Genomic DNA, 13,644 nt, shown 5'->3' on the forward strand with positions numbered 1-13,644 from the left:
TTTAACCCAACAGTTGGGTTAGTCCATATTTGACCCAAAGTTAGGTTGAAATAACCCAGCACTTTTAGAGTGTAATATGGAATACATATACTGTACTTGATAAATCACTTCCAGGGAAACAAACAAACAAACAAACAAACAAAAAAAACAGACAAAAGAAAAAATCAGCACAAAGTAGCTGATGAAAAATAATTTATCATAATTATTTACATAAGATTACCACAAAGAACTAATTATTATTTATAAATATAAATATTTAAACTAAAGAAAATTTAATTTTTTTTAATTAAAATAAAGGAATGTAAAATAATTTTAAGAAGATTTTTTTTACTGAATATTTAAAATAATAATAAATAAAATACATATTTTTAAGAATTATAATAGATTATTTTAAATAATATAATACATAATAATATATTATTTATAATAAATATAAATAATTGCAATAAATTCAAATTTTAACAGATTAATTGAAAAAAGAATGTGAAAATGAAGGCATATTAAACCGTTAAAAACAGTTTTTCACAAAATCGTCACAAATGAAGAAAAATAAATCGGAAATAATTTAGATTTCTTTTATTTCTGATTATTTTACAATAAAATATAATAATTAATTATTATAAATACTACATTCAAACAATACACTGAATTATATAAAAAGAAATGTAATTAAATGTATTAAACATGGACAAGTGTGGATCTATTTATCTGGTAAAGTTTAATTTGGAGAAGCTACTTAATGCCATTACACAGGGAAACTCACTCATGACGCAGTCTTTACAAAACTTAATGGCCAAATAAAAAGCACATTAATCTCATTACGATATTCACAATGCTGCTCAAGTTTTATATCTCCAAGCCCATGTCAATCATATCGTAAATGTTCAATACTTCACCAACCCCAATACAAAAGTGAGTTTTTGATGTATTGTCTGACCCTGTTTCTGACAAATCTTTCATCACAAGCAAAAATTCAAAGTGTTTGTGTTCACGAGTGTGTGCGAACACTGAGTGATAGATGAAGGCTACACACAGAGCTCTGTCCTGATTAGCAGTGTTCAGCTCTGTGAAGTTAATGAATAGACATTACAGCAGGATCAATGGCGCCTCTCTCTCTGTCTCCATATGAGCAGGCCTAATGAAAAGGAATTACACTCATCCAACCAAGGCCTCTGTCTTCCTCCTGTTCCTTATGCTCTGTCTCTGCCTTTTCGGCCCCGTCTTGCTTCTTTGTTGTCTTTTATCTCACTTCTCTCCAAAAAAGAAAAACACTAAAACTAAAGCAGCAAACCCCTTAGATCAGCTAGAATAACACAGACCTGCTCATCTCGGTCTCTTTTCCCTCATAATGAATGCTCCATTCACAATGATGGCGATTTTATCACCGAAGGTTGCTCGCTAGTAAGCGGAAATCTTATCACAAATGGGTTTTGCTGGTAAATCAGATGTCATTCAAATTTGTTCCGGTTTCTTGCTGCTAAAAATGAACATTCAGCTGGGGAAAATTTTTGTGCAGCTGTGCATAATACATCATATGATGAACAAGACGAGCGATTATCAATGCATGAATCAAACTCACTCAATGTCTGCAAATTCTGACAGTTTTCCACACGTTTTCTTTTTTTATTATCATATTGCTCTATGTTGGTAGAGATAAATCATATACTGTACGTATACATTGGTAGTTTTTAGATCATCTTATTTGCATAAAGTTAAACTCCGAGGAGCGAAAATCGGTAACTCCGATTGAAAATGAATCTTCTGGACACATTTTTGCTGCAAATGCAGATGTGGGTGCCGAGAAACATTTAACTATGCTAATGAACAGTGATGAGATGTGACAGCTACCAGTGGAAGTAAAGGCAATGGAGGAAATATGATCCATTTATTGTGAGATAGTTGAGTGAATGGAGGAGTTAATAGTAACTGTGAGCAATGACCCACGGGGATGTTGTTCAAAAAAATGAGGCATGGAAAACCATGCTAGAAATAGTCAGCACTGTGAGCAAGTTTGATTCGTGCATTGGTAATAAATCATCTTGTGCATTATATGATGCATCATGCGCACCACATTTTTCCTCCCAGAATGTCCTGTTTTATTCATTGTGAAAATGGAATTACATTCTCATTTTTACACCCCAGTTGTGATTAGATTTCTGAAAGTTATGGTCATTTATGCAGCCCATGTAAAACAAGCAGCAACTAACAATACGGAAACAATTCGTTGTAAATGGGATTTAAACATCCATTTGTTTCTTTATGATTTACATGACACCAAATGTGATAAAACCTTGTGTGTTTGCATGCTGAAAGTTGTTCGTGATTGGCTTCTCAGTTTATTATTTGTACTCTGAATCAATTTTCCTGTGTTAAATGAGGCGTCGATGAGAACGTGAGGGCGAGCATGTTTGTGTGCTGCATGTCTGGACTGAACGATGCTTGTAAAGACTTAAGCATAAGCCAGTCAGTGCTTAAAGAGTTCAGAAGGGTTTTTTTTCCAGTTCCCAGGAATTTATAACCAGAAGTGTGCACATAATCCCACTCTGTGCACAAACACCAGTGGCCTTTAGTCACTGTCGGTCCATGTTGATGTTGTGCTGACTCATGAGTCAAGAACGTTCTCAGATTTAGCTCTAAAAATATGACGCATTGCTTCTTGAAATGTGTCATATATGAGCGTAAAACAAGTTTTATAACCTTTAGTTTTTCTTTTGACTTATTTTTGTCATATCATATATAGATATAGATATAGATTTTTGTCTATATATATATAGATATAGATAGATAGATAGATATAGATATAGATGGGTATATATAGATAGATATTTCTTTTGACTTTTTTGTTGACTTTATAAATATTTCATCATATACTGCTTTTTCATCTGTAGTAATTCCTTTATCAATTTTTTCATATGTATATGGGCACATCTGAATCGTATAGTTGTTTCCAGAAAAAATCTGAGAAAAATACAAATTTGTAGAAGCAATTTTACAGTTATAATTGTAACATTAATACAGTACATTTGTATGCCAGTGGCATTTGTATGGCATTAGTGTATGCCAGTGTTTCCTGCACACAAACAACAAACACAGGGTCCCATTTAACAGACAAAGAACTGATTATTTTTAACAAGCCAGTTAAAAGAATTTGCAAAACTGTCCTGAATTCACTTGTTAACTGTCTGAATCCGACTCATTTGGTCATTGATTTGTTTGATTAGTTTACAGCTGACTCCCACAGAACCCAAAATCAGTGGTCTGAACTGAAATGAACTGTGAACCAGTACTATGATTAAACTTAATCAAAGAGATAAATTCACAATTCTGATATAATCTCGAATATATATATATATATATATATATATATATATATATATATATATATATATATATATATATATATATATATATATATATAAATTATATTGTTTTTGTGTCATAGAATGTAGTTGTAAGAGTTTCTTAGGTTAGAATGTAGTTATTTAGACTACAGATATAGGGTTTGTTGATAAAGATAATGTCTATTTGAAAATTTAGCTTTGACATTTTCTGAGATGTGAGCTCCAGGGCGCCAGCGGCAGTCCAGCGCTCATAAACCCGCTGACCGCTGGCTCTGATGTCTCTATCGTGGTTAAGCATGAGATATAAATTCATTTTGGGTAATTCTAATGGCTTTTTTTTATCTCATTAATCTATTATATGTTCCAGATCAAATAGTTTTGGCTGAGGGCAAAGTCTCATAACGTTATATTTTATATAACTTTAATGCTATTAGAGCGCTGTCTTTGTACTTTTGACAGAATTGCCTAGCAACTTTTACGGTGGCTGTTGTTGTTTATTAAATAGTACATATATAAATAATAGTAGTATGTAATATTATACAATATTGAGAAACGTGTGTGTGTGTGTTTGTGGTGGTGACTATAGTAACATTATAAGAGACTGTTTTTATGAATGAATCTAATATTGAAACAGACTGAAACAGGGTTGTAAACAAAAAGTTATTTTTACTTTTTAACAACACCTTGTTAGATGCAGCCAATGAATGCAGTGATCAGTGCTGTCATCTGAACTCACACTAAACAGTTGAAAGGTATCGCTTTCCTAGTGCACATTCAAACTTTCAATATTTTATAGTGAATATGAGATTGAGCTGAATAAATGCTGTATCAGAAGCAGGTAATTACACTCACTCAGTCCATCTCTCTCTCTACACCTTTTACACCTCTTTGACCTTTTAATACAGTAATAAACTAAGCTTTAAATGAAGTATCTTAATGTTCCCTCATCTAAGTATAAGTCGCATCAGTCCAAAAATACGTCATGATGAGGAAAAAAACATATATAAGTCGCACTGGACTATAAGTCGCACTTATTTAGAACCAAAAACCAAGAGAAAACATTATCGTCTACAGCCGCGAGAGGGCGCTCTATGTTTTCAGTGTAGACTACAGGAGTATTGAACAGCATAGAGCGCCCTCTCGTGGCTGGAGACGGTAATGTTTTTCTTGGTTCATGTCAAATTAATTTAGTAAATAAGTCGCACCTGACTATAAGGCGCAGGACCAGCCAAACTATGAAAAAAAGTGTGACTTACAGTCTGGAAAATACGGTAGTTATAAAATGTTAATTTGAATCTATGGCGGAAGTAGGTCCGCACAAAAGACACTAGCTACTCTGTTGTCTCATTTTGTATCTACACACTTGTGCTGTCAAACTGTGGTATGAATGCAATATCACACTCATAGCTATGCGATATGGCTGTATATTAGCACGTTGTGATTACCTATTGCCGAATCACAGCAGTGATGATATACAGCCATATCGCACTGTAACTCGTGATATTGCTCATATGTCATGGCCAAAATAAGCTTTCGAACATATCATTGGTTTCTATTTATTAGATTGTCATAGTCTAGCCTATCTACCCTACTAAAAAGTCCCTTCATCACGGCACAGGAAGCGCTTTAAAACAACTTTCTTTAGTCTATTGTGTGCCTGTATTTGAATCAGTTCAGATGTGTCATTTGAGTGCAACTCCTTTGTTTTTCAGTATGCAGATAAAACAATGCAATGATACTAAAACACTTACCATAAGCACATAACACAACACACTGATAAATAAACAGACAGCATCCCACTTCCCGGTGACAGGGGCAGGAAATTGAGTTTGTCCAGAACAAAGGGAGAGAAGGCACATGTGTGTGAGAGAGGAAGCGATGTTCAGTATTGTTTCTCATTAAGACAGACAGTCAGCGCTCATAAGCGCAGTCATTGATATGCATGCGATCGCCTCAGCCCGTCCATCTGCAGCGGCACACAGCTGCTTGTCTATTCACTCAGATATGAGAAAAAAAATTAAAGGCGCCTTTATGTTTTATCTGTCTCACTGCTGAAAGGACGGAAAGACACGTACTGACAGAGGAGCGCTGAGGGTCACTAACACGAAACAGGCTTTCAATTAGTCTCTCTGCAACAAGACATCAGCTGTGGTGCATGGGGAGGAAGCAGATCAAAAATACAACCCATAATAATACACACTTAGTTACTTTCTTTTCAAATTTAGACTATTTGATAAGCAAAACAGTACACACCAAGACAACTCGTTCACTTTAAAGGAAAATACAGGAGGTTGAGCGCCTTGCTCACTTTACTGCAGTGATTTTGTGCTTTGGGAATCTAATCTACAGTTTTCCTGCTTAATTTCTTGAGCTTTCTATACCTTTAAAATGCATCTCATCCATCCCTATCTGTAAAACTTTCCAATTTAGCTTTCTCAGGCATCTAGTACTATAAATGTGGAAGAAAAGAAAAAACATATCTTGCACCCTACCAGCAGCTGCGCATCGCAACATTGCAAAACTCAATGGCTCCCATTATAATCAACAAAGCTGTCAGTCATCAAAAATCAATAATGCACTTTTGCACAGTTCTGCTGACTGTAATGGGACTAGGAGCGATCTTGTTTTATCGTGTCGCTCAAATAGACTGTGTGTGAGAGATAGAGTCAGACAGACAGACAAAAATAGTCCAGCTTTAAATGGGGGGACATGAACATTTTGACAGACAATAATACGAGCTGGCACTCAGACAGAAACTCATTCTCATTCTTTAGCCAATTCTGTTAGACAGGTTTGGCAGAGTCCAGAGGGTTTACTTAATCATTACTGAGAAGGAACCGCAACAAGTGGTCCGGATTTGGCTGGTTAGCATGGCCCAGTTTACCCCGGCCATAAAACTCAGGTGATTGGCTCAAAACATCTTTGAAAAGTTTCCATAAGCACAGATTCAAACAGAATTTAAAATCACACACACCAGCTGAAAAACAGTCATTAAGATAAATGGGAATTGTAGTGGACTGCTTCCTCCAGTTTTTATTGACCCTCTTGTGCTGTACAGCCCACAAACACAGACAGATCCTCCCTATTGTGATATTTCAATCTTCCTGTCCTCATTCTCTGCTAGTCTGTTGTCTTTTATCTCTGTGTGGATCATTTCTCTTTGTCATTCTGCTCAACATTACCCAGCATGAGTGTGTCCACCCTCCCCGCGCCATTTATTCAGACTGTCACTGCTAACTACACCCACTCTCATGTTCTTTCTCGCACGGCTTCTGTTACACCAGCCTCCTGCAGGGTCAAGAAAACACATAATGTTGTTTGATGTATAACACCCATAATGACAAATGCACAATACCAACTCAGCTTAAACCACAAATGCAAGGTCTTGAGTTAATCATATTTATAGCAGCCATTTTCTACATAAATTTTGGATCATGTGACTTTGGAATTTAAAGACTCATACATTGTAAAATGTGTTAAAGGAATAGTTAATCCAAAAAGACAATTTGTTGATTCATTTGTTTTTTTCATCGAAGCAGATTTGGATAAATTTAGCATTTCATCACTAGTTCACCAATGAATCCTTTGCAGTGAATGGGTGCCGTCAGCATGGGCATCCAAACAGCTGATAAAAAGCATGATAGCAAGTGAAAAGTTGTGTGTTTGTAATAAAAATGCATTATTAAAACATTTGAACTTCAAACCATTAACTGCTTTTTGGTAAAAAATGACTACATAATCCATAATATTACTTTCTCCAGTGAAAAATGTGTTTCATCTGAATCAGGAGAGAAATAAGCACAGAAAATAATCCAAAATGTTTCTAAACCAGTATGTTGGTGGATTTTGATGTGAAAGGACAACAGGGGATGGACATTTTCATTGGAGAAAGCATTATTATGGATTATGTATTTATTTTGTCCAGAAGCAAAGGTTTGACGTTACAAAACATCATAATGGTGGGTTTGTTTTACATAGCTTCAAAAGATGTTAATTGATCGACTGGAGCTGTGTTGGTTACCTCATTATTGTATTTTTGTAATCTCATTCTGACGGCACACATTAATTAACCCATAAATTTCTCCAAACCTATTCCAGTGAAGATGCATTTCAGTAGGAATCTGTACATTTAGAAGTTCAGAAGTACATTCACTGTGCTGACTAACAGAAAGCTGTTTGGTTTGAAAGTTACTTCTGTGTTCTTTATACATTGCTATGCTACTGACAATAGACAATGAACCTTTTCTCTTTTTTTGGCTGTGAAATTCACCAGTTAACCTATAGTGCACCTTTATATTATACACTACATGTGGTATCCGAATGCATAATCAGATTAATCAAAACATGCATTAATTGGACAAGCAAGGGACGTGGAAAATGCAGAACTTGACAGGTGTTTAAATCATGTTGAGCTTTCGCCACATGAGCCCACTTGCTGAGCTTACATGAACACAATATTTTAGCTGTGACTGGAAATATCCTGGACTGGAAATAAAAGGAAACATTCTCAGTGACTTTGATGGCTGGAGTCCAACTGATGGGGGCCTGGTGTCTGGATCTTTTTTTTTTATGAGAAGAGACATCATATATTTAATTCTCTTATTATCTACCAGAGTTATAATCCAAACGTGAGTAACAGAGGGAGAAAAATGAGAATGGGAACAGAGTGAGAGGTGACTGGATGGTTTTTCTCCGCCTCCTAGAATGGTGGAGGGATTTCTGCAGCCTCTGTTATGTGATAAGAGAGAAAAATCAAAGAAGGGTCATTATGGAGGAGAGAATGAAAAATGAGAACAAAGGACAATGGATACATAAAAAGGGCTAAAGATTTGTGTGCGGTTTGTCATGTGCATATTTAAGTCAACGGACTATAACAAATGCCTTTACTGTCACTTTTGATCAATTTATTATGCTGCTGAATAAAAATATCAATTTTACACTTTTAAACAGTAGTGTATTAAACATATCATTTAAATATAATAATATTCATAAAAAATGTTCAGGTGATATTAAACTGCAAGCTGTCAGAAAATCAGTCCAATCTTACTAGTAAAATAATGATCCTTGCCCAGTGGGTTTAATTAAAATAGTTTGAAATCTTTCCTATATTAAATGGATGCTAGTTCTTGCCAGTAGGTGCTAAGATGACAGGCGGTCCTTAATCAGGCCTGTTTAACCTTTCTGTAACCGGCAGAACTGATACTCAAATTCATTTTCCTTTGCAAGTGCAGCTTCGGGGGAAAAAAGACTACGTGCTTTGACCTTTTATTTAAGTGTTAGTAATCTAAAGCTCCTAAACGACTGTATTCATGCTCTTCCTGTGCATTATGTGGAGTGTGTATGTGTGTGTACATAAGGCCGATAGAATGGCAGTGAGAGAGATAGAGAGAAACACTTTCTAGAAGAGTTATTCAGGTGCAATACAGCATGGAAATATGCGCTGTTTGACTGGAGTCCATTTTCATAATCAAATAAAGAGAGCCCTATCAGACAAATTCAATTCATACCGCCAGCAATAGAGCTGTGTATTCAGCATTAATTTTCAGAAGAATACACATTATTTCACCGGCCAAAGAGTGTAATTTTGTTGACGTTGTTGGACTGCAGTAATAAAGAAAAAGCAAAGTGAATGTTAGGGAGAGAAAAAGTCAGAGAAACAGCCTGGTGTCAAACAGAAATGCAAACATTTAAATGCAAAGGATTACATGTGTCATCTGAAGCCGTGTGCGATTTCACGCTGTATTAGGTATCGGGTGCTGTTTGAAACAAAGCTTGGTTGGAAAAGGTCATCCGTCAACTGTGTGTATACCGGAGAGATCCGTGTAATCTTAAATAAACACAATCGTGTGGCATGTGGAGGCATGTATAAACGCATGTATCTAATAGGTCTCAAGCACTTCTAAACAAGAATAGTTCACCCAAAATAATTTAAACATTCTTCGTTTACGCACCTTCATGTCGTTTAAGAGTTGAATGACTTACTTTCTTCTGTTGAACAGGACAATCATGAACAGTTAAGCTGGTAGCACGTTCCCATGCAGTTACAATAAAGGGTCACTGAGGCTTTCAAGCTATAAAAACGAATACGAGAAAACACCATACAAGTATCATAAACATGGTCATTACAAATCACATGGCTTCAGAAGACTTGGAATAATTTTACAATTCATTACTAATAAGCAAAATTATGTCATTACCAATAAGCAAAATTATGTCATTATTCACTAAAAATCTTGACATCCACCCTAGCTCTCCTTGAAGCATTAATGAGAGAACAGATATTGATGTCCGAAAGAATCATTCTTTTGATTGCTCACAATGAATTGGTCAATCCAGTTCACACCGCTTATCTGATTTTTGAGTTCTCTGGTTAATGGCCCATTGGAGGAGACGATTATGAGTCAGTGACTTTGTTTGACATCAAAAGACTTTAATTATTGCATACAAATGATGTTAACCGCTTTTACAATAATTTGATGGTACTTGGAAGCCTCAGTATTTCTAGAATAAGGACTTGAATGATAAAGAACAACAGTACGGCTCTCTCAGTAAAAAATGTCAATGTTCGTAAACTGATTTTTAATGACAACTGATAAACCATCAAAGACAGAACTGTTGTAAGCTTTGAAGATGTTAATTGATAGTATGTTTTTGTTGAAGTCATCTGTTAACATTAATTCAATTTATTTTTAAAAGCTGTGTTCAACAGTGGAAAAACAACTTTATGAAACTTCATTTTAAAACTACATTTCCCATGATGCTATACAGAAAATTCCACCAATTATACAGTAGCAGTGAGCAACACATACAAATGGAGCTCCGCCCACTTCCATGAAGCTCCAAAAATGATGCAGTAAAATATATGCATAAAAACTATATTGTTTCTATAGACACAATCAACGACTTCAAATGAATAGAATTATGTTTCACCATCATTTTTAATTTGATTGTCCCAATGTTCACTAAATCTGTTAAGTACACAATGTTCTATTTTGTTCAATTTTCAAATCAAAGTTTGTAATGTTGTGATTCACTCCCTCAAACACCTGGTTGGTTTGCTTCATGCCTTATAACACTTTAACTAAATTAACTCATTTGGAGCAACATGAGGATGAGTAAATGATGAGATCTTTTGTAAATGACGTTTTTGGGTGAACTGTTAACATAAACTTTTTAACACTACCCATGCTATCTATGAGCAACAGTGTCCTGTCCTTCCTGCTGCTGAATGTGTGAAAGCATGGTAATGTTTCATATCAGTGTCAGAACACCCTGTCTTACACCACATCGCTCAGCTCTCTGCACAAGTTCACGGTCTCTGTCAATATCAATCTCTCTCCATTTCTCTAAGCGAACTGATCCTTTTAGTTCTTGTGCATTCAAAATGACTCACACATTCCGTCTCTTGCTCGAAACTCTTCACACTGCAGTGCACCTCTAAACCCCCCTCTCTCATTCCCATTTCAATTCGACATCAGAGGCGAATCAATGCTGAGCCACTAACATTCACTTATACAACAGCACCCTTCATTGCAACCTCATCTTCATGGGTTTATCATTTATTCTCATTCCTTTCCTTTCTTCCCTCAGACATGCATGTTCTTTCTTTTCATTCTGATCTGTTGCATGCACACGCATACACAATAAAGCTCAAGTCTGCACACTTTTTCCCCCTCTAACCTTTAACATTGATTTTTGCACTTTTAAAAGTATAGCCTAATGGGTCGGGTATATTCAGAGATGGCTATGGATCTAGGCAGAGATTGCATCTATATAAAGATCACATTCTCACGTCTTTTTAGCTGGATTTTCACATTCTTTATAACTATTTTTCCTTTTGTATTGCTGCTTTTCACTACACAATGTACAATTACATATAAAGTTGGCCCAGGAGCCAACAGACTTCAAAGTGACATTTTTTATGAAATTTATAATCACTGGTCAAAAGTTTTAAATAATTATGAATCTTTTTTTTTATTTATGTTTTCGAAAGAAGACTCTTATGATCACCAATGCTTTACAGTCAAACCAAAATGTATTCAGACACCTTCAACATTTCACACATTATCACAGTTTATTCAGTATAGTTTGTGGTACCAGCAGTTAATATGGTAATAAAATATGACAAGAACTCAGAGTTAAACTGTGTCAGTACAAATTCATATTGATAATGTCAGATAACAATGAAACAAAACACGGTCAGGTCAAAGTGTCAGAATCATTTTTGGTTCCAAACTTTTATACATTTTAAATGCAGTCCATGAAGAATTTTTGGGTGTAATATCTCACATTTTACTTATTTTTATATTCCTGTCTTGCACCCACTAGTAACAAAAAAATAAATAAAATAAAAATAAACAATTATATCTGGTGTCTGAATAATTTTTGGTTTGACTGTATTTGGGCAAAAATACAGTAAAACAGTGATATTGTGAAATATTACTAATAACCATTTTCTATTTTAATTCATTTTAAAATGTAATTTATTCTTGTGTTGGCAAAGGTGAATTATCAGCAGCCATTACTTCAGTCTTTTTTTGTCCGGATTCTTTGATAAATAGAAAGTTTAAAAAACAACACAAGCAATGTCTTTACCATCAATTTAATGCATCTTGCTGAAAAAAATTATTAATTTTTATTCATTTTACAAATTTATAAAAACTTAACCCAGACTTTTTAAATGGTAGTTTATAGTTTCCAAAAGTCTTGGAAATCTGTCTCCCTTAGGTTTATAGTATACCAAACAGAATATATTATACAGTAAGCCTATTACAATAGTCTAGAGAAGTAGCAATGTCTGATTAATGAATCATCATTCTTTTGAGTCAGATCTTTTGACAGGATCAGATGATCTATTCAGAACTGCTCTGAATGATTTGGTTACATACACTGGTATTTATAATACAGTACATAGAATTAACAGCCCATAATTTCAGATTATCCATCATATAATTCAACTTAAATCTTGTCAAGTTTTTTTACACTCACATTTCCCACTTGTGTTAATTCTGGACCTTGACTTTTTTAATTGTTACTAAAATTGATAATCAAATAAATTGATAATCACATTATTACTGTAACCCTGGGTTACACGGATGCTGTTTTTATAAGATAGTCTTACTGAAGAGAGCGTCTTACCAGCATACAGTATGTTGTATTAGCAAATTCAACTGAAACTGCAGCAAACTGAAATAACTAAATCAACCAGCTGAGATTTGCTGACAGTCCTTCAGCTGGAAACATCACAGACCAGCATAAACCACATGTTCTAAAGCGGGTTTTTTTAATCATTGAAACTTGCAATGATTTAATGTTCTTTTCCTTACCTGTCCTTTCTTAGGCTGTGGTCTGGAGTTTCTCCTGGTGCTGTGTGGTTTAGAGTTGACCCAGGCTTGTCCTCGTCACTGCATCTGCTACGACTCTCCCAGCACGGTGAGCTGCCAGGCTCACAACTTCCTGGTGGTTCCAGAGGGAATCCCAGCCCAGAGTGAGCGCGTCTTTCTGCAAAACAACAAGATCCAGCGACTGCTACAGGGCCATTTCAGCCCCACCACAGTCATGCTTTGGCTCTACTCCAACAATATCTCATACATCCAGCCCTCCACATTCATGGGCTTCACCCGGCTGGAGGAGCTCGATCTGGGGGACAACAAACATCTCCGCTCTCTGGCTTCTGACACTTTTCAGGGCCTGACCAGACTTCATGCTCTGCACCTCTACCACTGTGGCCTGATCACTCTGCCTGCTGGCTTGTTTGAGGGGCTGCACAACCTGCAGTACCTCTATTTACAGGTGGGTGTTATATTCTCAAAGTTTAAAATTAGATCAGGGTGATTTGACAAACAGGTGCCATTTGTGTCCCTCATATATAGTACATGCAAAGCACTAAAAAGCATGAGCTGATGGCATTATTTATAATGTGCTACTATAGATTCTTTGCATAGAGATTTTTATAAACATATCAACAAAGAACATATATATATATATTAGATGTCCACAAATAGTGTATTTACCTTCAGTATATTGTATCCCGAGAACACAAGTTACTGAAGGCTTTTTTGAAAATATTCCAACACTATCTCACAACCAATTCGTACATATTTTACGAGGTGGCTTATTCGTACGAATTTGTACGACCTCACTCGTATGATTTTATACGATTTGTCTAAACCCCAGTGACGGTTAGGTTTAGGGGCGGGGTTAGGTGAAGGTCATTCGTACAAATTCATACGAATTGTGCAACTCGGAAAATACGTACGATTTGGCAACAATCGTATAAATTTAACAATCGTATAAAGCCACC

At 35.5% G+C, this 13,644-nt stretch overlaps 1 protein-coding gene across 1 annotated transcript in view; it reads left to right on the forward strand.

Moving 5' to 3' along the window:
• LOC113054482 (reticulon-4 receptor-like 1) overlaps positions 1–13,644 on the forward strand; it is a 94,356-nt gene that overhangs the window by 78,033 nt on the left and 2,679 nt on the right. Inside the window, exon 2 of the mRNA XM_026220065.1 lies at positions 12,682–13,133. Coding sequence (XP_026075850.1) covers positions 12,682–13,133 — 452 coding nt within the window. The remainder of the gene's footprint in view (positions 1–12,681; positions 13,134–13,644) is intronic.

The sequence above is a fragment of the Carassius auratus genome, chromosome 35 (genome assembly GCF_003368295.1).
Source record: "Carassius auratus strain Wakin chromosome 35, ASM336829v1, whole genome shotgun sequence".
In the NCBI taxonomy this organism is placed as follows: domain Eukaryota; kingdom Metazoa; phylum Chordata; class Actinopteri; order Cypriniformes; family Cyprinidae; genus Carassius; species Carassius auratus.